The sequence below is a fragment of the Pollicipes pollicipes genome, unplaced genomic scaffold, assembly GCF_011947565.3.
Source record: "Pollicipes pollicipes isolate AB1234 unplaced genomic scaffold, Ppol_2.1 Scaffold_3087;HRSCAF=3621_pilon_pilon_pilon, whole genome shotgun sequence".
NCBI classification, from domain to species: domain Eukaryota; kingdom Metazoa; phylum Arthropoda; class Thecostraca; order Pollicipedomorpha; family Pollicipedidae; genus Pollicipes; species Pollicipes pollicipes.
The window spans coordinates 23832209-23855248 of record NW_023596225.1 but is presented as its reverse complement, the minus strand read 5'-3'; the positions used below and the strand labels follow the sequence as shown (position 1 = coordinate 23855248).

At 51.8% G+C, this 23040-nt stretch overlaps 1 protein-coding gene across 1 annotated transcript; it reads right to left on the bottom strand.

Annotated features, from left to right (window-relative positions):
• Window positions 1-197: 197 nt before the first annotated feature.
• Window positions 198-19714, bottom strand: LOC119114870 (integrin beta-3). The gene is made up of 2 exons (XM_037238930.1): window positions 18577-19714; window positions 198-1122 (listed from the first exon to the last, which is right to left on the bottom strand). The coding sequence occupies exons 1-2, from the start codon at window positions 18629-18631 to the stop codon at window positions 236-238; spliced, it is 942 nt and encodes a 313-aa protein (XP_037094825.1). The 5' UTR covers window positions 18632-19714; the 3' UTR covers window positions 198-235.
• Between the last annotated feature and the right edge of the window lie 3326 nt (window positions 19715-23040).

Genomic DNA, 23040 nt, shown 5'->3' with positions numbered 1-23040 from the left:
ACGGTGACCGGCACAGCAGGTGCAGCGGTGCCTGCTCAGCGCTAATGGTGAGACGTCCAGTGCTGGTGTAAGCCCTCTGTGCGCGTAGTCACCGGGTGTTCCCTTTCCCGGTTCAGACGGCCAGCGGGCGCTCCGCGTGACTTCTCCCTCCCGTCCCCACTCGTCCGGCACCGCTCAGGGAGCGCGTATGACCCCGTACCCGACATGCGACATCCGACACCCAACATCACTCCCTTCAGATAAGCTGCCTCCCTGCCCAGAGGCACCACGCAACCACGACACCTGCCGCAAGCGTGGTGACCCCTCCACCGGCCGTCGGCGGTGGCGTGGAGGCAAGAAGCGTCGGTGATTTTGGCGCCACCTGTTGACTTAATTTGGAACTGGAAATAGACGTCGCCGCCGTTGCCGCCGTTGCCAGCGGCTTAGTGACTGGCGGTTGAGCGGCGGTAGTGGTAGTGGTGGTAGTCATCCCCGTCGTCGTCGTTGTCGTAGTTGTAGAGCTGTCGGCCGCAGGCGCCTCTGCACCGAATGGGAACCGACCTCGGGCGCTGCCGCACCGCAACTGTATCCGCGTGTGCAGCTCGAGCAGGTCGTCCCGCCAGTAACGCACACGGAACGAGCAGCGCGAGTCGTCCACGATGGACAGCGTGTCGAACACGCACTCGGACGACTCCGAGTGGACCGGCTCGGCGTCCATGAGCTGCGTGTCCAGTGGGCAGGCGTTGCACAGCGTGGCGTTGCCCTCGCGTTTGACGCAGCGCGCGCAGTTCGCCAGCGGTCGACACAGCTCGCCCCAGCAGCTGGGACAGTTCTGGCAGACGGCGCCCTTGTAACGGGGCTCACAGGTGCACGTGTCGCACACGCACGTGCCGTGCCCTGAGCACACCTCGTCCTTTACCCCCATGCACCCACTGCGGTCGCAACGGTTCGCCTGACGGGCGACTCGCGGTAGTTCATGGCACGGCAAACAGATGTCGCTGGAGTTACGTGCTGTTTCAAGTGATGTGCAGCGGAAGTCCTGCGAACTTGAACTGTAGCACCAGCCGCAGGCATCGCTAGTGGTCTGACATTTTTTGCAGGTTGTCTGGGACTCGCAGCCGCCAGACAGGTTGATGGCGAAAACTGGAACAAAAGGGCAGCGTTCACAGCTTGGCGGCTACCGCGATCCAACATGATTCCGATGATTGATGAACAAAGACAGACGCAGGGCACCGTGTAACGAGCCACAAACGAAGCAGGCCGATATCAGATAACTGTGGAAAGTTAACTGCGATTCGTACTGCTCGTCCTTAAATGCAAGTGCGGCGCTTTGTGTTTTGCAGTAGAATTAATGTAAAAACTCTACAAAAAGCTGAAGAAAGAAGAAATAAATATAACAGAATTAAATCGAAAAGATCTAAACAAATTTTACTTCTAAATAAAACTGAGAGCTACTCATAGCTAAGAACTAAATGAAAAAATTGCTTTCGATTGCAGCTACGCATAGATACGGATTACCAGCACGGGCAGTGTAAATTTATCGGTACACTTAAGCAAACAGCGTCAAAAAGGTACGGTTTGCTGGTGGTAAAACTGTCGAAAACTTTTAGGTGGAAGTTAAAACTACGATACACATTTTGTTAGAGCCATTTCACGCAGGCCGACATGCGAGCAGAATTTCTTAAAAGTGAATTGACTTGGGTTGGAGTTTGAAAGGCCAAGTTGGATCGGGATGAACCCGACCTTGGAAAATGTTTGCACGAACAGTTCGGCCTTAAGTGTTGACGTCTCTCGACGGTGACGAGATGATAAATCATGTGAGGTGATTCACGGATTATGATTGTGTGGTGGTGATTGTGGGATGGTGATTTGTGAGGTGATGTGTGGGGGCGGTTGTTGTGAGATGATGGTTGTTGGTATGACATTATGGGATGATGCTTCTTATCAGCGCTGTGGGATGATGGTTGTTGGTATGAACATTGTGGGATGACGATTAAGGGAAGATGGCAGCTCAGCGTCTTTAAATTTCAGACGACACGCACGACGGCTGCAAACGCTATTCTGCGTCCAACAGTGGTGAGATCCCTAGAGATAATTTTTTAGAGTAACCTTTGTCTCACTGCATATGCAGCTTGCCTAGATCAGCCATGCATCATAGGTGGAAATTGTTCCCCGCTACAAACATTTTTACGGTGACGCCACCTTAGCATTCCCATCTTCGGAAGACCGTGGTGTACCTTCATTTGGGTACCAATGGTGGAGCGAAAGCCCTCTTATGTATCTAGGGCCAACGTAAATGTTCTTCACCAACGAAAAGGCCGGTCCTTTAAAGTGGAGAACTGCAAAGTCGATACGCCCAAAAAAACTCCCTTTCTCAACACAGCCAAAGGGAGTTTGATGCGAGTCATAAACTAAAAAAGTCGATCACCGTGACAACGCCAAACGGGACCCGACAGACAGGCTGTGCTGACGTGTCGCGTTCCAATGAGCGCAGTACTTGCATGCTATTGAAGCTCGTTGGCGGGCTATCAGATCTCGCCGCGTGTGCTACTGGATCTGACAAGCATAAATGGAGGCAGACCTGCGCAACTGGTTAGCGAGGCTTTCCCTAAGTTCGGCTCCAGACGGGCGGGCCGACGGGCGGCGCTCGCGGCCTCTTCATGCTGGATCTGGGCCTCTGGCCGGCGGCCAGACACGCACGGAGAGACTTCCGAGAATTACGACTTGTTTTGTTGTCAGGAATGGGGCATTGTCATGGAAACCTTTTTAGAAGAGCGCTTCGCTGGATATGTGCAAGGTGCAGAGTGAAGTATCCATGTAAGTTTTGGGTCCCTGCCTTTGAATCTCAAATTCTCTCGCGAGATAATATTGCTCAGTTTGCATATTGCTAAGTTTGCTCCCGCCTAAGCAAAATTAAGCACAACGTATTTCCAGAAACTGTTACGCGGTAGTGAACCGCATTTAAGACACCTCGTTTAATATCTACCCAAGTAAAGTTGAGTAGGCACGTGCAAGCTAAGCAGTGGGCCTTCTTGAGGACCAATCGTATCCAATGGTGAAGCGTTCATCCAGAAGTCCACGATAACGCCGAATTGGAGTGCTGATTATAGGTATGTCATGGTGCTGCTGTTGACAGCTTCCGAATGAGGATAATTGGCTTGCCGGATACAAACTCGCAATGGTAATTCCGATTTCAGGGCTTAGAAAGCACCTTCAATCCGTTTTTAAAATGAGACTGGATCATCGGTCTGATCGCTATCTATTCTGGCTATTGTTCCTGGCAATCCGGTCCGAATGGCATTTCAGTTCATTAACGCGATTTCTCACCGCCGTATGTTTCTACCATGTTTTGCTTGGAAGGGTATGTTGTGACCCGTGATGACGACATGATCACCACAGTATTTACTCAGATTATCAGTTTCACCTAAAACACTGCCAGTTTAGTGCTGAGGTTCGGGCTATCCTCACTGCCTTTCCCAAACGGTATTATTCCCCTCTGGAATATGGCATTCAAAGAATGACGAGCTGATGACGACCCAGACTTCAGTTCCACATCGGCCCAGGAACAGGCGGTAACCCGACACTTCGCAGCAAACGTGCGGCGCTCTAAACTACCGGCAACGTGATGCGCGCATGTTTAAAGACCCTGCTAATGATAGGCGCTCCGGGGACGTGACCGTGTGAAGGCATGTTATGATACCAGCCGGAGGAGTAGTTTCCTATTCAGCTCGGCGGACTCCGGCTCCCTCCACCCCCTCACCTCCCCCAATCCAACTTTGAGAGGAAAGGGGACCAAAGCTGAAAAACCCGCTTTTAACGTATTTTGGGGTATTTAGCAATTTTCCCCGTTCAGACCCCTCATGGGGTGTTTGTACAAAATACACCGTACTAAACTACACTCCAGAGGTGCGTGGTTTCCAACTTATGCTGCGAAACTGCACCGCTGGCACCAGCTATTGGCTGTATCACGCCTCACTTCTGCAGTATTTCCACCTGCTTATCACGTCAAGCCCTATTGGTCCGTCCCGAACCGACAGCCCAGTTGGTTAGAGGGCCTAGCCTGCCTTCCGATCCACCCACCTGCGGAGAGGCGGGTTCAATTCGCACGAGGCGCTCGGTATTTGCTGTTAACAGGCATGGCTTGCGGCCGGTGGCAGGGGCCGCGCTAAATGTCAAGTGATGCCAGTGGGCAGGACGGACCGTGCCGGGTATTGCGGCACGTCAAAGTTTCGCGACCAAATCCTGACGTTCACCTTAAAGGTCAGGGCTCATACAACAAGCGTTGTTTGGCGTGACCTGTGATCTCAGAAATCTGTCCATTCAAAAGATTCGGATTAAATCTCGTAAAGAACAGCTGTGCCTTACACGATTAAAATCGACTACAATAAGAGCTCCGTTGCCGATTGTAATCATTCCAGCGGGGAGATCATGAGGCCCACATTGCAATCTTCGGTGGAAGATAGACTCGGTCATTTTATTGCGGTCATTATAAAAGGATGACCCCATTTTTGAACGTGATGAATGTCGATTTCGAAGAACCAGCTGTGACCCGGACCGTGTGATGCTGACATAAACGATCTCATTCCACCATGACAATCATCCTACCCATCTATCGTCATGACCTGTCACATGACAACCATTTTCTGTTCGGGTAGAGAATGGCGCGGAATGCAATGTGAGAGGACACCATGCAGAACAGCATAAACATGATGAACGTATACCTGAACGGCTGGAACTAAACAAACGCTCAGATACGACCGGGGGAGAACTTTTTCACACTTTTGAGGCAGATGGTGCCGCCAATGTTTCTGAACCGCAGGGTAAGTGGGCTTTGCTAATGTTTGTAGACATGTAGTGATCCACGATCATTGTTTTTAAGTTCCACCTCTTGGGATGATGCACATTCACCCAAAGTCCAGATAGCACGGGACATTTTTTGCGTGTGACAGAAGTTCAAATTCCTTGTTAATCTTCTGTACTTTACCCGAATGGTGATCGTAGTAACACGTATAAAATCCGTGAGGCACAACAAGCATTTGATTTTTTCGTTCTGCGGCCCGCGGAATTAAAACCACCATCGGAAGTTAACAGCAAGCATAACCACCATCGGAAGTTAACAGCAAGCATATACAGTTTCAATGTCAACAGCACTGATGCACTCGCCATGCAAGCCTGGTTCATTCTTCCAGCTCGGAAAACCCGAGCACGTAAATCATCTGGCGTCAAATCACGCCGGTCGTGGCTGGACGGCCGCTTGATCCCTTCCAAGCAGGCGGCTCGCTCTCAGACCCCCTCCCCCAGCCAGACCCGGCCTAAAGCCCCTGAGGACCGCATTCCTCACCATGCCGTCCCTCGTGCCCGAGAGGTCAGCGAGCGTCGGCGATCGAGGAGAACGGCCTCATAAAGGTCAGCTGTCCGGCAAGGCCTGCTTTTGAATCAGGTGGTCAGTTATTCTCGTGAAAACGTTTTGAGGAAAAAGCATCTCTTCGGCAATATTGCGATACCGTGTCACGCTGTTATGGTGCTTCGGTGTTACGGTGTCAAAGATGTTACGGTGTTTAGCATATTTCGCGGATATATGGCGGTTAAGCATAATACACGATAAATGCAAATCTACCAGGTGGACGGGTCAAATAAAAACTGCACAGAAGATGACGATAACAGGGATTCACTTATTGTCAGCTTACAATTCTAGCAAGCGCATAACCCATTGCAGACGCTTCTAGCTTGAAGGGGCTTTCCAAACACAAACCTTAAACTCATCGTAACTAATTGTAAGCTGCACATCATTGGTACAGACCAACGCAAAAGATCAAAAGCTTCAAGGGGCCTTCCAAAACCAATACCCAAAATAATCGCGAAAGACACGAATGAGCACGCCACCGTGCAGCGTACAGTTGAGCATCAACACCAGACAGGAACATCGAAAGCCATGGTGTTTAAACTCAAAGGCCGTCGCTGTCCAGGAACGTGCTGGACCGACTGCTGATACGACCATGTTTACTGGCGCCCGGCGCTGGGATCAACTAGACGACTTAACTGCGGCGTTTGTAAGCGCATGCGCAGTTCCTCGGACCAACGACATTCGCGTGTGACAGCCAGCCAGATGTCGTCAGTAACATTGTAATGTCTGCCTGTGACGGTGCTCCGTTCGATCACCGCTGGTAGCATAATGTGCTCTTCTCGGGACGACTTTTCAGACCGAGCCAACGACGAGTGGGATCCCTGACTGCCTTACTGCGGCCACGGGCACCGACCATCGTTACTCCCTCACTCCGCGTACCGCTGCGACAGTGGCAATCGTAACCGCCACTGTCGCTTGTCCAACTACGGGAAAACCTTCTACAGTCGCTCATGTGACCTCTACAGTTGCTCAGATCAGACGTACAGTCGGCGCCTGACCTCGACCCATGGTGACTCGTCTGACCTGTGAGACCCTGCATGACCCGATTAATCCCTCATCTGCCCCACCCGCGGTACGCTGCACCACCCGGACTCAACAGTCCGTCCATCCGGCTGGCGAGCCATGAATGGCGCACGCACGCCCCCTCCCCGGCCCGCTGACCCTGAGCCGGTGCAGCGGCGGAACGACTGCAGCAGAACGCGCCGCACTGCCGCTAATCTCCACCTGCGCCACTTACGGCTGCCGCCACCGCCGCGGCGAGAGCGGCCTTGACAGGGCGAGCGTGGCGCAGCCGGGACGCGAGGGATGCGACAAACCTGCGGCCCTCGGTGAGACATCGCCGAGGGCCCACGGGGTCGACGTAGCGGGATCACGGGCGGTTCGGAGGGCGGGATCAACCGCTGCTTCATCAGGACCGGTGTCAACAGCATTGCGAAAATCCGCTTTCCTGCTAAGCGTAGTTAACACCGTTCTCTCACACCCGGAGGCATGCTGCCCACTAATAGCTTTACAGTCCTGCTGCAATAGCTATGTACGAGAAACCCTTTGTCCTCGGTGCGTCCAGTTTTGCGGTTCAAACGCGGGTGGGAGGCGAAGGACAGTCACTACACCTGGTCACGTCAACTGCCCATCACGCATCTGGAGCGAGCTATTGAACAGGGCCCGCTGCCACCGCCGTTGCCGCGCTGCGCCGACTGCGAGCCGCCGACCGACCATCCCGTGAGAGGGCGCCATAACGGGACCGACACGGACGTCACCCGCCCGCGGCTCCACCGTGGGGCTGGGTACCCCTGAGGACATCCCACGAATCCACCCCACGGCTGGGTACGCCCCAGGACACCCCACGAATCCACCTCCGGGCTGGGTTCATCTCATGATACCCCACAGCTCCAACGCAGGGCTGGGCCCACCTCAGGACACCCCGACGCCCCACTCCAGGGCAGGATCCCCATCATGACACCCGGCAGCTCCACCTCAGTGCTGGGTCCATCCCAGAACACCCGCCGCTCCACACCAGGGCTGGGTCTGCCTCGGGACACCCGGCAGCTCCACCGCAGGGCTGGGACTGGGGTCCCACCGAGCGGCCGCTTCTCCGGGTGCCCGATGCCCCGCGCGTGCCACTGCCGCCGTCGCGTGGACCGCGTGCCACGTGATTAAGCCGCGCGCCGTGTGGCGTGGCAGATGCCGGTTTTTAGATCACGTCCATGATTGTTCCGTTTCTCAGAGCCTGCTCCAAGAAAACGGACCGGTTGATGTGAGACTCAATGTTTATGGAGACTGCGATACAGCAACCAATCAGCGGTACGGCCGCTCGTGTATCGCCCCCCTGATTGGCCAGATCGCTCACGAACGGACTTCGCTCGGGCATCAATGGCTGCCCGTGCACGGAATTTGGGCATTCCAAACACTCACCCTGACCTCTTTTCACCGCGTGACCCCCGCCGAGGACGCTGACCGCCAACAGTCGCCCCCGACAGCCGACGCGAACGCTCGGCAGAGCTCTGACGTTCTCCCTCGAGTGACGTCCGTTTACCGGAGCGGGCGCATCCGACCGCGGCCGCTACCAAACACTGCGCACGGCCACTGCCAATCATCCGCATGCACGGAGGCCGCCCGACATTCCGACCAATGTTCCGCCCTCCGAGGGGCCCCGAGGTCACCAGGCACGCCACAGCCGGCTGGGACAGCTGTCACACGACACCGGGTCGCTCGATGCCGCAAAGTCCTAAGGCTGACCAGCACGTTGCACCATGTTGAGGGTTCACGGCCTCCAAGGCAAGGTCACGTGGGCTCTGTTGGCAGCGGCTGTCGTGCTGCACTTTTCACACAATGTCCATGTTGACTGGAGGCCCTGCCGCTTTCTATGCTTTGCTGCACAGCGCACATCGAAATATCCCGCATACGACCACCATCATAGTGTTGGTACCACATCATTAAGCAGGTACGGCTTGGGAAGTACGACCCGCGTGCCCTGACCGAGTTTTCTAAGCCCGGTATATCATCGGTCAGCTTGTCCCGGCGCTCCACGCAGGGACGTCACTTGCAAACACGACAGGAGGCTCCAACAGCAATTCTGGACGGTTTGAGCTCATCCTTGTCATGCATCGCCGTGCGCTCCATGTTAAAACCTGACATGACGGGAGCTCCCGACCATGATGGAAGTACAGGGTCACCACTCCCGCCCTCCAGCGCAGACGTGCGCGCGGGACGGCACTCGCTCGGCGTCGGCGTGTGAGTGGGCGCTGACGCTCCGGCGCCGCGGGCCAGGCGTTCACAGGACAGGTGGGTCAGTCTATCGTACGACGTTCCCGCCATCGATTGCGGCCAGCTGCAACAGCGCGGCCGCGTCGGGCCCGGCCTGCAGCCGCCGCCTCGGCCGGCTGCCGACCACTCCCGCATGTGCGCCGTTTTGGGCAGCAAGCGGCGAGTCGGGCCGAGGCCGACCGATGAACGCCGGGAGTGTCAGCGCGTGTTTAGATGGTGTCGCTCATGCGGTGGACGGTGCGATGAAGCGCCGGATGCGTTTCACGCTCTATAAGGCCCGGCACTGCGGAAAGCGGTGTCGCGATGAGCATGCAGATTCGCGAATTATGGTGTGAGGGTGACCAGACATTGCAGACAGTTATTGAATTTGCGTGTTAAACTGGCAGCGACGTCGCCGCGTGGTGTGGCCTCGGGTGCGCGAGAGAGAATGAACAGTTCTTATACTCTGCTGGACGAAAATACCTGTCACGAGGGTATATTCCAGATAAAGTGTTAAACTGAGGATCCTCGCTTTGCGTGCCTGTCGATCCTAAGACGCGCAAAGCTGTCCAGGGAAACATCGCCCGTGTGAACATGGCTACCGTCTGAGAAAGCGGGCAAGCTGGGGTGGTAGACTCTCTGCAATTATATGCATGGCGTTGTACTCTTCGCTCATTCGCCATCCCTCGTTAGCAAGGGGGGGGGGAAGGGGCGGTTTCCGTACAAAAGCTCGTCAGGTAGAGCGTTGTAGGACAATAGTTTGTATCGCAAAAGTTCGTATGTATGAAGTCGCCCAGGAAAAAAGCTAATGCTTGAAGCCGTCCTGGGGAAAAGCTCGTATTGGACAAAGATTCGTATAGAAAAAACGTCCGTGTGACAGAATTTCGTCTTGAACAACATACCGCAAGGGATAGGCCTCCATTCATGGAAATTTGGCTCAGGTTTGGACTTTTCTCCGATTTTAATCTGATGGCATCGATTACGGTTCTAGTGTACAGCAATAGAAAACCATTCCGACTTGGGATCTACTTCGAATGTATTGAAGAATGCAACCTGTTCGTCAAACGGTTACAGGCTACGTTCTCCGAATCTAGGCGTGATTGTCGGTAATGGACCCTCCTAGTGACAGTGAATGTCCCAAAAAATCCGAATGTAAAAAGGTGCCATGGAAAATTCATATGAAAACAATCGAAGCAAAATCACCTTCGCAATCGAAATAGTATCTGTCTCACCATCACAATTATCCTTTTGTGATTGCCATTCTAGCGCTCCTTATTAAGCTTTTCGTTACAGCTTAGCAGTGTTCTAGCTCCTCAAACCTTGCCAATGCTGGCACATGCAACTCGACTTTAAAGAAAAAGATGCAATTCGTGTCAGGCCGACCAACTTATGGTAAATTGTCTTAAAGGGAGTGTTCCACATCTGTACAGGGTTTTGAGCTCGCATGGCCATTTTGAAGATCATTCGGTGCAGTTTACAGCACCGCCCTTCTTAAGATTCAAAAATGTCTGGTTTCTGAACTACACGCCCGGGGAAATGTGTAGACTACTTTCGTGCAGATTATTTCAAGGTCGTTCAGGCATGTATGGCGCCACAGTAACGTCATTCAGATCCTGTCACCCCATAGGTCACACAGCGTTCAAGGCCAAATATAACATTTTCGTCGAGCCGTTCATATCTGGCGTCCGTGAGCACGATTTCCAAACACAGTGGACGTCAGTTGGCTCTCGATCAAAGTTGAGCAGACTGTGCAGGTTTCAATCACAATCGGTTGTTTGATTGTTTGGACCAGAGCCGTGTAGATCAGTAATGTTTCTTTCAGGGCTCTGTGATCAGGGAGAATGAATACCGGTGGTGCAGTACTCAATGCGCCTGAGGGAGGAGGGGGGGGGGGGCAACTTCCGAACTTTAACCCATGCAGGGACCCCTCGGAGCGTGCGCTGGGCGCCCGGTCGGGGTTCCTTTCCAGGAGGCCTCTCAGCCCACTCGTGATTGACGCATGCGGCCTGCCCTCGAAAAGCGGGACGTCGCGAGGATTTAAAATTGCTCGAGAAAGCCGATAAGAGGATCAGGTATCAATCACGAATCACCTTTTGTGGTACATAACATAAGGAATTGGACATAGTTAATAGTTGCCACGGAAATAAAACTTGTGATTGAATGACTTAAGAAAAACACCATAACCGAATGCGTTAATGCCATACAAATCTTGAGCTCATGATAAATGTGCTAGAACACCACAAGAAAGGGTCAAAGCATGAACCCACAAGGATATCTGACTAAGCGAACGTATTCAGCGCCGCAGCTGCCATCTCTGGGCGAGTTGAAGTGTTACATCTATGTGGTAGGGTGGCAATTTCGCATGACTAGTTTGGCAGCACCTTAACGTCATACAATCGTTCCATGATGCAATCAAACAATGACGTGTTGAGGAGCATGTTAACTAAATAGAGACATTGCGTTGTCCAGAGCAGTCATTTTCACTTAAAAGTGTACCTACAGTTAAACGTACCTATTTAACTGTATACACACACACACACACACACACACACACACACACACACACACACACACACACACACACACACACACACACACACACACACACACACACACACACACACACACACACACACACACACACACACACACACACACACACACACACACACACACACACACACACACACACACACACACACACACACACACACACACACATATATATATATATATATATATATATATATATATATATATATATATATGTATGTGTGAGTACTTCTGTCATCACGTTTAATGTATATTTTCAATATATTTAAGTGTGGAACATTACCTTTAAAAAAACACTTACGCTCCAGAAATTCGCAGCAAATCTTTGTATACCTCCAATCGGCAAGGCGTCCCATTTCCTTAAGTAATCTATACTTACCACGATTTTGTTAGATCCCAGAGTTCTTAACTGATTTGCTAATGCTTGGTTAGGTACGTGCGTATATCACAAGTGTAATTTAATACTAAGTAGCCAGGTGACCGCCAAGCCATTATCGGGTGCCCACTGTCTGTCAAACCACATACCACTCCATTTCCTGCCACGCGATCACCGGGACTATCACCATTCAGCATCTGCCACTATATGTAGATACGCGGCGGATGGCGAGCTCCCCAGAAACCTCCTGAATGTTGGCGTGGCGTTCCTGGTATCTGCTGTCTCGGAATTTTAAACGCATGGGATGGACGTGCTTGAGTGCTGGTCAGTGAGGATGCCTACAATACCGTCCGTGGGGATGTCGGGCAGCTGCTGGCACACAGTCCATAAGTTTCATTTTGCCGTGCCCGTCAGGGCTGAAATCGATCCTTATAAAGTGTGTGTTGGGGCGGCGGGAGGTGCTCCAGGTTCCAGGGCATGATACCAGTTCAGCGTAGGAGACCTCACATATGTTTTGAACGAGTTGGCGAGCTTTTTCAAAAGGTCCCTTCCCTAGCCATAAGGCCTCGGCTGTCCACCTTGGCTTGTATTTTCGGGTATGCTCATTGATCACGATTTCTCTACAAAATCAAGATTTGTCATGAAGAGCGGCAAGCAGACTAGAGACTGGATAGAAGCCAGACATGCTGTTGCATGTTAGGACACTTCCAAGGACCACACAATTTTGCGCTACGAACGCTTAAGTACTTTAACCGTTTGAACATTGCCCCAGCCTATATTTCGACGTTCGGCCAGCTGGCCCGATCGAACTGCTACTGACACCAGCCGATTCGTATCAGCCTTGTTATACAGAAGCTCAAAACGTCGTTAGTTATATACCTGTCGTATGTGCATGCTACATATGCACACCACATAGTCCCCCTCACCAAGGACGCATGCCGCCGTTTGTCAACTGTTTCCAAAAGGACTTTTGTTCCAGATGAACATTTACCCTCGATGAATTTATTCCTCGGATGAGCTTTTCCCCTAAATAAATTTTAGCACGATGATTTTTGTCCTCGTTGCGCTTTGATCTTAAACGGTTTTTTTTACCTTTTTTGAGCTGAGCACGAACACTTTTCTCCTCGACAAGCCTTCGTCTCACGCAACCTTTCCACTATGAGCTTCCGCGCGACGAACTCTTAAACATCGAACTTACGTCCTACGAACTTCTGCTGTACGAACCTTTGTCCTAAAATCAGGGTGATTGAAGCACCTGTCATATTCAGGCGGGTGCAGTATGTACCCGCACCTATTGCTTCAGAGGGTCACCTAATCAACACAAAAGCCTCCACAGCTATTCCATGAAACAAATGACGGTGAGGAACCGACCTGGTACCACAGTGTTTGTATTGACCTTGGAATGAGTTGATGAACCATTGCACGGAAACAATGGAAGTGTGGACCCAACACAGCACCATTTGGCCTTTGTTTTGTTCTCGGAATGAGCTGTCGAATGCAACGACATTACATAACACGACGCGAGGTCAGTAAAAACATTCTGGCCCAAATGTGGTAAGATTTGTGTCATATTTCACCGGTTTAGGGAGGGCGCTGCTCCACAGTAAAGTCATGCATAGTGCCCAGATACCTCCGTTTTTTAGGTTGTGTAGACTAAGTTCAATGTGAGTGTAAAAGCCCGGTGAACCACAACTTTAACCCCAGCCTTTATATTGGATCTCAGGGGGCCGAACACACATCGCCGCACGCTCGCAGACCTGTTAAAATCATACGATAAATGCTAAAATAGGGGGACCAAATCAGTCCGTTGATCACATCTGGTCAGCACTCCAGTTCACCACCCTGTGGCGCCTTCTATTTCGGGTTTCAGCGGGTAATACGAAAAACATTTTTGCACATTGTGCCTCGCCCGGGAAAATACGGAGACAAAAGCTATTAAGGAACTTCACCTGGAGAGGAACAATAATTGTGTGCATGCATGTATAAAACCACCACGCTGGCAAAGCTCTAACAGACCATGATTTCAAAGCCGAACCATGCGCTTGCGGGTTTAATGTTGGGGCTTTCCGTCGTCCGTTCCGCCCGCGGCAGCTCGCTTATGAATTACCCATACGTGAATCAGACCAAGGCATGTGGCGATCGTGATCTACGAACGACTGGAACGTACAGAACGCTGCACGCGGCACTGACGACGCAGTTAAAACGCAGTTGCCAGCGGCATGTATTCCCCGAAGGCTTGTGCGACGACAGAAAGTGGCGTTCTGTGTACGTTATCCCATGGATGTGAAGCTTGCCTGCATTCACTCGTAGGTCTGGCTGCCTTGGGCCAGCCACGGCTGCAGTTTCAGCCAGGAGTCGAGGTTGGCTCTCTGAGCAAATCGCCACTTGCAGATGCATCATCTGCCAACTCGCGGCGGTTCGCTAGCCTCTTACATGCTAGAGTATGTACGCGCAGCTACGTAGGTGCGCGCGCAGATGCGTTACTCTGAATTTGTTTTATTTAGATAAGCCTGGCACAAATCGGCCGGCACAGTTACATGCTCGTCAGACAGTGCTGAGCGCTATGAAGAAGCCCGTGACCCGGGCCATCTACTGGAAGGGGAATCGGTTTTCAGAGCTGGTGTGGAATTCATTGTAAAAAATCATGCAAAATAATCGATGACTGAGACTTGTGGAACGGATCGTGCGGCTCCCTCGCTGACCACGCAGACTTCGTCTGGGCCGCAAGGCCACAAACAAGGTACGTCCCTGAACTGCACGTTGCACACGTCAGTCCTATAATACGACGTAATTCCGATAATATAATGTCAATTCGATTATGCATTGGCAGGTCGATTATGCAACGTGAGTTCGATAATGCAATGTCAGTTTGATAATACAATGTCATTTTAATAATGCAATGTCAGTTCGATACTATCACTTCGAAGCATTACCTGGGCGGCGAGAAAGACTTTCCACTTCCGTTTTTCGACGGTGTTTAAACGATTCAACGGTCATTTGTGCCCAAAGTCGATACAGAAGTTTTCACCGTAGCTGGCTCCGACGTCAGATGAGCCTCATGTGAGCTTCACTAACGACGCGATGTTGTTTCACTTCAGCATCTGCTCAATTAAATCCTGACCCCCTCAACGAGACCAACATGACTCTCGATCCGACACCCCAAATCAGATGCATATATCCCTGTAAACGTACCGGTGCGACCAGCTCATGCCCTTGACCTCTGAGCTATCCCTCCTGCCATGGCGAACACAATTCAACGTTACGCAAAGAAGATGTTCCGCTGTGCGGTCACACTCTGCAGTGCAGCATCAGCCAGGACCGCCCACTTTTCTTCCGTACCTTTCTACCATAAAGACATGCCGGTAAGCTCTCAAGACACGCGAATGTCTTCTTGCGGTTTTGTGTTAGTTCTTACGCACATACTTTGCCTAAGCTGTAATTTTGTACATGTCGGTAACGGGACATATTTGCATGCGTGAACGGATCCATCCGATTATGTGAGTGCAATCAATCGCATGACGGCTAGGTCGTTCAACTCACCGATTTCAGGAATCGGGCTAGATGCTGCTTGGTTCTAATGGCAGTAAACGTAAACGTAATCATCAACACAAGCGTAAGGCACGGTGATAGCTTGTCTCGTGCATGTTTTGAAATAAAAATTGTCCTGCGCGTGCAGGGTAAAGCTGTTTGTGTTAGTCAAAGGTGGCGCTAGTCACCTTGAACAGACTGATGTGTACGACGTGTACTACGACTGTCACTCCGACGTGGAAAAAATGTGAATAAATATAAATAATGTGACACATCCCATTATCTTAAAAGTATCCATGCTCATGCGATCCCGCCGCATGGTTGTCCACATTTTCGCTTCAGCTTTTAAGGTACTTAATGTATTAATGTACTGCATCGCCTATCTATACCCTTGAATGTGAGTAGAACTCCTGGTATGTTTTTTTTCCTTTGAAAGTGAACGTGGGCTGGCAACGTCCGCGTTCCGGACACCCAGATTTCCACTTGTAGTTTGTCAGCATTCCGTCGCCCACACGCGCAGGGCTTGGAAGCTATTATTCATTCATACACACCAAAGGGAGAGAAAAAAAACACGAAACCTGCTTTCCAAGTCACTAAGCCGATTTCCAGAGCCTGTGCCATTAAGCCTCAAGGTTCAAGGAACTTAGCATTTCTATTATGACATCCCGAATTCTAGCTAACCCGCAAGCATCTCCCTGGGCGATGTGCCCGTGCAGCACAAGGCCGTGCAGGTCCAGCAGAAGCCGTTAGGATTAGCCTGCAACATTTAACCCAGATGCAGTGTTACAGGTTATGCAGGCAGGTGCTGCGTCACAAGTCGGGCTGAATATACGTATGTGTATGCACCTACAAACTGTATGCGAGTACCTTGAGTAATGAGCACCACGTCTATAGAAAATCAATCGCCACAACCACCTCAATTCACAGCACGCATACTGCTTCAGCAATACCCGATGGGGCCTCTGGTGAATACGCTTCCCATACCAGCGAACACCATGCAATCAACCGGCCCGTGGCGCAAGCTCCCCCTGCTCGGCGGTGGGGGCGCGGCGAGCCGGACGCGCGGCGAGGCGCATCAGCCGCGTGCGCGGTGACGCTCCCCGTGTCCTGCAGCTAATCTTCGCTCACTGGTTCCGAGAAGCGTGGGCTCGCCGGCGCCGTGCCCGCCTTCCGTCTGCATCAGCAGCGGGACATTAACTGGATCAAGTCGAGGACGGGGATTGGGAGGGCGCTGACATGGTGATGCTCCTGCCTTGCGGATCACGGCGCCGGCCACCCGGCTGGGCACCCGGCCACCCGGCTGACACGGCCACCCGGCTGACACGGCCACCCGGCTGGCATCCGGTCACCCGGCCACTCGGCTGACGACCACCCGGCTGACACGGCCACCCGGCTGGCATCCGGTCACCCGGCCACCCGGCCGACAGTGGCCTCCACTGACGTGCAATTGGAACACAGCCTGCGGTCCAGATACAGGTCCGATGCGTACTCAATGACTTTGTTTGACTATGTTGGACGATTATGTAGCGGAATGGGCACTGTCTGCGTATGTTGACGCGAGGTCAACATGGCACAGGCTGAAAATGCGTGCCCAATTTGATTGCGCTGAATCTCTTTAAAACAAATTTTACTGTACTTACGTTCGATTTTGGTCTGCGTGCAAGCGCTACAAACCGCAAGAATTTCATGACTGGCGTCACGTAAGGAGACCATCACAGCACCAAGATCCAGAGTAATCCAGAGCAAATACCTTTTCTGTAGAGGGTAAGCACTAGATTGACGTATATTTAGCGGACAAAATGCGTGGCGCAGACGGCGCGATGAATATGGCATACTGGCGTGTATGCATGGGGCAAACAAATAACCTTGATGCAACGGGTCTCAACAAAAAGCAATGTCGAGCCGTCGGCCGCTGAGGTCTAACGAGACAGGCAGATAGGCAGCCGAGGAGGGGCCATGAGCCATGGAGGGGCCATGCGAATGTATATTCGAACCATTCGCAATTGCCGTAGTACATCAACACGTGGTGCCACGTTGACAACTATCGGCATACGTAAAACAACATGAGAAGGGCTTGCCGCACCATTTCTTGTCTCTGAATCGAACAATAATCTCTTTGAAGCCGACTGTACTTAAAGGCATTGGAATTTACAGCCATCTAAGTTGCATCTTTTGCACATCAAAATAGGATACGGAGCTGGAAAGCAGGGCTCAAAGCACGAAACATAGCGGAGTGAGAAATATCGTAAAATACTTCCTGGTAATAAACAAAAAATACTGAGAAATTTTCAGAAGGTAACAATATCTTTTGTCGGTGTAAAGTACAACGCATCACTAACTATTTGAATCTAAGGTATTCTCATGCATTTAAGACGTATTTATCAAAACGCGCAGTGGCAATGTGTCGAACTTGAACTGTTATATTCAAATCACGGTAGAAAATATATCAATAGTTCTCATCCCAGGTCTGGCAAAGAATCCGCACATTATCCTGGAAAATATTATCCCACCGCGAATGGTTTCCAAGTACTAACTACTAAGGTACCAAAACGCATTAGATAAATCATAATCCTAAAAAAAACGTTTGCCTTCTTCACCCACCGTCCGAAATTCAAGCAGAACAGCGGCGACAGACATCCGCGACCGAGTGGACGTATTTACGAAGTACATCGAACGACACAAGAGGATTGGCGAGCACTGCCTAAAGGGCAGGGGTGACGCGGCAATTATAATGCATCGAACGGGACTGCAGCCAGCGATATATGGTGCCGCCCGTCACAAGCACAGACGGCGGGCAGACGACTTCTGGGAACCGTCCACGGCGCCGGCACACCACACACCCGGACACACATCGCCTGACAAGCAGACGACACGACAGACACAGACACTGTCAGCCTGACAAGCAGACCACGGGGCGGGCCTGGGCGTGGACGCTTCCACATAAAAAACACGGCGGAACATACGCCAGCACAAAAACGACAGGCACAAAAGCACACAAACACTGGACAATACGCACGAGCAGTGGACATACGGACACATACACGTGGGAAGGTATGAAGACAGGCTACTCAGATACCACATTGACATGGCATGACATACGCACAAACACACACACACACACACACACACACACACACACACACACACACACACACACACACACACACACACACACACACACACACACACACACACGCGCGCGCGCGCGCGCGCGCGCTCAGCCATTACGACATCCACAAAACACGTCACGACAGACATAGACACAGGTATTGCTACAACGGGCAGAGACACCATTGAAGACACAAGCAACACGAAAAACGGCAGCAGACGCTGACAAGGAGGAGCGCAGCCGAACGGCAAGCGACCGGATGACGCGTGGGGCAGACACCGGGACGCAGCAGTGTCCGGGTGCCAGTGGGTGTGGCGACGCGCTACGGGTATTAGCCGGCGCCCCTGCCTGATCACCAGAGGCGCCTACCAATCACCCACTCACCGCAGCAGCCGAGGCAGACGGCCGCAGCCAGCAGCCTGCTCACGGAGATATGCATCGTCCCGGACGTGGGCTCCTGTGTTGCGGTCGGGTGTCCGGGGCGCACGGCGAGGTCCGCAGCAAACGCCCCCGGTCAGGGGCAGCTGGCCCGCTCTGGAGCGGCGGATGGGTGGTTGGCGACGCACTGACCCAGCGTATCGCAGGGTGGAGACGCACTGGCCCAGTCGATTGCAGGATGGGGGCGCACTGACCCAGCCGATTGCAGGGTGGAGACGCAATGACCCAGCCGATTGCAGGGTGGATACGTACTGACCCAGCGGATTGGATTGTGTACGTTATGCCGCATCCGCTAGCTGATGCAGACACATTGTACGGTGCCGATGGCTATCTCGGTTCTTAGCGACGGTCCGCAGCGTTAAGTCCGCTTTGAAATGAAGCTTTTTCGGCTGTCTAACATTTCACGCCGAAATGCAGCACGTACCGGGCCGATCTTAGAATGGCATAGGTCACTGCTCGATAGCACGACGCCCAGCGCTAGCGGTTGAGCCAGCGGGCCGGTGTGGCGGCTCACAGCACAATATCCAAATGTAGTTAAGTGCTTCGGCTGTCCCGGTGGCCCGCAGTTCAGGGTTTGACCCGATGACCCATAGTTCACAGCCGATATTGACGGTGGTCTGTAGCTTACAGCCGATATTAACGGTGGCCTGTGGCTCACAGCCCGATGCCTCCGTGGTCTTTAGCTCACAGTCCGATGCCTGATGGCTGTAGCTCGTAGTTCGATGCCTCCGTGGTCTATGGCTCAAAGCCCGATGCCTCTGTGGTCTGTAATCCACAGCCCGGCGCCTGCGTGGTTTGTAGCTCGCAGTCCGATACCGCCGTGGTTTGCAGCTCGCAGTCCGATGCCGCCGTGGTCTGTAGCTTGAAGTCCGATGCCGCCGTGGCCTGTAGCTCGCAGTCCGGTGCCGCCGCGGTCTTTAGCTCACAGTCCGGTATCTGATGGTCTGCAGCTCGCAGTCCGATGCCGCCGTGGTCTGTAGCTCGCAGTCCGATGCCGCCGTGGTCTGTAGCTCGCAGTCCGGCGCCGCCGGTGTGCGGTACATGCGTCGCGGAGCACTTCGTTGGCTGCACTGGCGGCGCCCGAAACTCCCGCCGCTCTGAGCGTCCGTTAGTCCAGTCCAACCGGCCATTGTGGCTTCTGTACACGGCAGCGGCAGCGCTGGCGGCGGGGGGATGGGGTGCTGGGGTGAGGGAGGGGTACAATTGGACGCAGTATGTGACACCAGCGTTGTGCAGAGGTCAATTTAAGAATTAATTTGGATGTGATGAAATGACAGGCAGAACGCGTGGTCTTTACAGTCAGACGCACTCTGACGCATCGTGCTCGCAACAAGTATGAAGTTACTGGAGTGGTGTCCTCTCCCTCTGTCTGAACAAAACTGGAAGTACTTGCTGTAATATAAGGTACGCATTTACGATAGGGTGACACAAAACGAGGCGTATGGTCGTGACACTGAGTAACATCTGACCGAATCACTAACGGAACACCAAATGCAGGCCGCGACGTTCTCGCTTCGAATTTCGATTAAAACAAGACGGATGCTTGCAAACTAGGGTGCCCATGAGCGTGGGCGTGTCTGTTGTTAGAGCAGCCGGTAGTCCTGTACGCATCAGTGCAGTGCAACGGTATAACGAAACAGTCAGACGTGGCTTCGAGAGGGCCCAGGCCCAGTCACAGCCGGCAGTCCTGTACGGATCAGTGCAGTCCAACGGTGTAACGAGACAGTCAGGCGTGGCTGCGAGAGGGCCGAGACGCAGTCACAGCCGGCAGTCCTGTACGGATCAGCGCAGTCTAACGGCGTAACCAAACAGTCAGACGTGGGTCCGAGAGAGCCGAGACACAGTCACTGATGATGTCATTTGAATACACCAGCTAAGTCATGCGCACAGGACAACAGCTGTTACATCGTCGGGCAATGTCACGGTTGACACCGTTCAGTATCTGAGGTTCTACTTGGGTGGAAAGTGAAAGTGGTCAACATGATCGTGTCTCAGATCGTGATAAATGCGAGCAACGGCCATCAGTATGTTAGGCTTAATGCATGTAATGGACATTCCGCGATGGCTTATGACCGAAGAACTTGGCCTATACCAGTGTGCGCATGCCCAACTGAGCATTTCTGACCGGCTGCTGCCAGCCACAGCTGAGCATTTCTGACCGGCTGCTGCCAGCCACAGCTGAGCATTTCTGATCGGCTGCTGCCAGTCACAGTTGGGTATTTCTGACCGGTTGCTGCCAGTCACGACTGGGCATTTCTAACCGGCTGCTGCCAGTGACAGCTGAGCATTTCTGACCGGCTGCTACCAGCTACAGGTGATCATTTCTGACCGGCTGCTGCCAGTCACAGGTAAGCATTTCTGACGGGCTGCTGCTGCTGCCAGGCAGACTGTGCAGCGATTTGACATCAACACCGGTTCTAAACTTACACTGTACTGCACAGCCAAGGTTTTGATATGCTCCCTGACCACTGTCTCGCCTCTGCCAAAGTCTAAAATGACTGCGTAAAATAGTTCCGTTTCGATGAAAATTATGAAGATAATCCCCTACGAACCTAGGAAGTCATTCGCAAGTGAAATATTCTGACACTGTCTCAATCAGCTGCTGTATCATTCCTTCATGATCCCCACTTATGCTGCAGGTGCAATTCGGCAGTACTGCGGTGCAAATGCATTCTTGCCACGTTTGCAGCATTCACAACAATCAAACTCCACCTGCTAAATTATTCAAAGCTTCTGTTCCTAATTGGTCTAGTTTAGGGGGAATGTTCCACCTTTGAGGATATTTAAGCAAACATCACATATGATGATGAAACAAGCCCACTCATCACCGTTGGTGCATTTTTTTAATGAAAAAGATTGTCCTATACAGCGCAATTTCTCTAGTAAATACGCCCCTTCGTATGTCGTTGTTGGATTGCGTCATGGAGCTTTTGTATCAGAGCGCCCACTTGTAATTCTTCAATCTCCCGTGAGACGGCAGCGCGGGCTGGAAGTGTTCATAAAGTCAGATATCCCCATGTGCTCGTATTTTAGCCCTTTCTCTTCGTGTTTTTGCATATTCATCCGTTAGTTTAATAACTATTGTGTTTAATAACTATTGTCCATTTGTATTAATATGCTCGGTAATAGCACTATTCTTGAGCTATTTGATTACAAGTCTATTTCCTTAACGACCAGAAAGAATGCAAAACGTCTTGTACTATGCTGTACAAAACATCAGTGTCCGTTAGCTGCAATACTAACTGGTAATAGTACGATCGTCCACCCTTGGTTAAACATATCATTGAAGGCACCAAATTTCAGGAACCACGCGAAACTATGAAGGTTCGTTGCCGTCTACACAACGTCAAATTCTCTTCGGAAGTCACTCTTGGCGATCAGTGAGCTCATTTGCCCGACCCACGTTTCAACTTCCTGAGAATAACCAAACCACCCCAAGCAATGTACAAGCTCGTAACGAGCGTCTTATTCTCGGTTGTCTTCACTTACGTTCTCATCCTGTTTATTTGAAATAGCATGGTCCAGGCGCAAATGGTCCGAACGGGCCAAAGCGACTCAAAGCAAACAGAACGTAAAATGAAATCGTGACTGGACATCTGACCCTCTCATCATCTTTCTTGCGCCATCCCGCATCCTCGCGACGCCCCGCTCGTGCGGGGTAGGGTGCATGGGCCAGCCACGAGTGGGCCGAGAGGCCCGCTGGAGGGGCCTCTCGGCACATGGTGCACAGTGGTGCACGTGTTATACCATTTTCATGATGCTTTAAATGTCCTTGTTGTCCAATTGTGCCACAATGTTCCTTCTCAAAGCGCTGCAACCGCAGCATTGTGTATTGTGTTGATCTCAGCTTAAGGATATCTTGATTTTCAATTGAAGAACACCAAAGGACATACCACCTGACACTCGCTCCAGACAAATTCTTCAAAATCACCGGTTTCAGGTGGCTTGATGAATTACATGACCAGTCACAGCATTCTTAGATACACAAGCGACATGTGCAGAGCAAGCGTAATACCTTCCCAGAAAGTATTCGAAGTTCGTAGTCTTTTTACGTTGAAGTCTCCATTTTGTTGATGGTCTTCATTTTATCAATTTGGGCGACTTGGGCACAGCAATGTCACACCACAAGTTATGCAGCGCTATTCTGCACTGATGTCTGGAATTCCAACACGCCTTATAAACTGTTATCAGTACAGCTTGGTAACAAGCCACTGGAATCGGTAGGGACATCGGGTTTCAACCACAGCAGTCCCCACGCTTTGGTCTGTGTCCTGCTTGCTTTGCTTTCTTTGCCCTGCTTCAGTTTTTACCTTGTTATAAGTACGTTGACAGTACCTGGACCAGTGCGATGGCACAATATAAGAAGCGCGTGCGATATCAAACATTACGAGCGATAACAGGATCACGTGC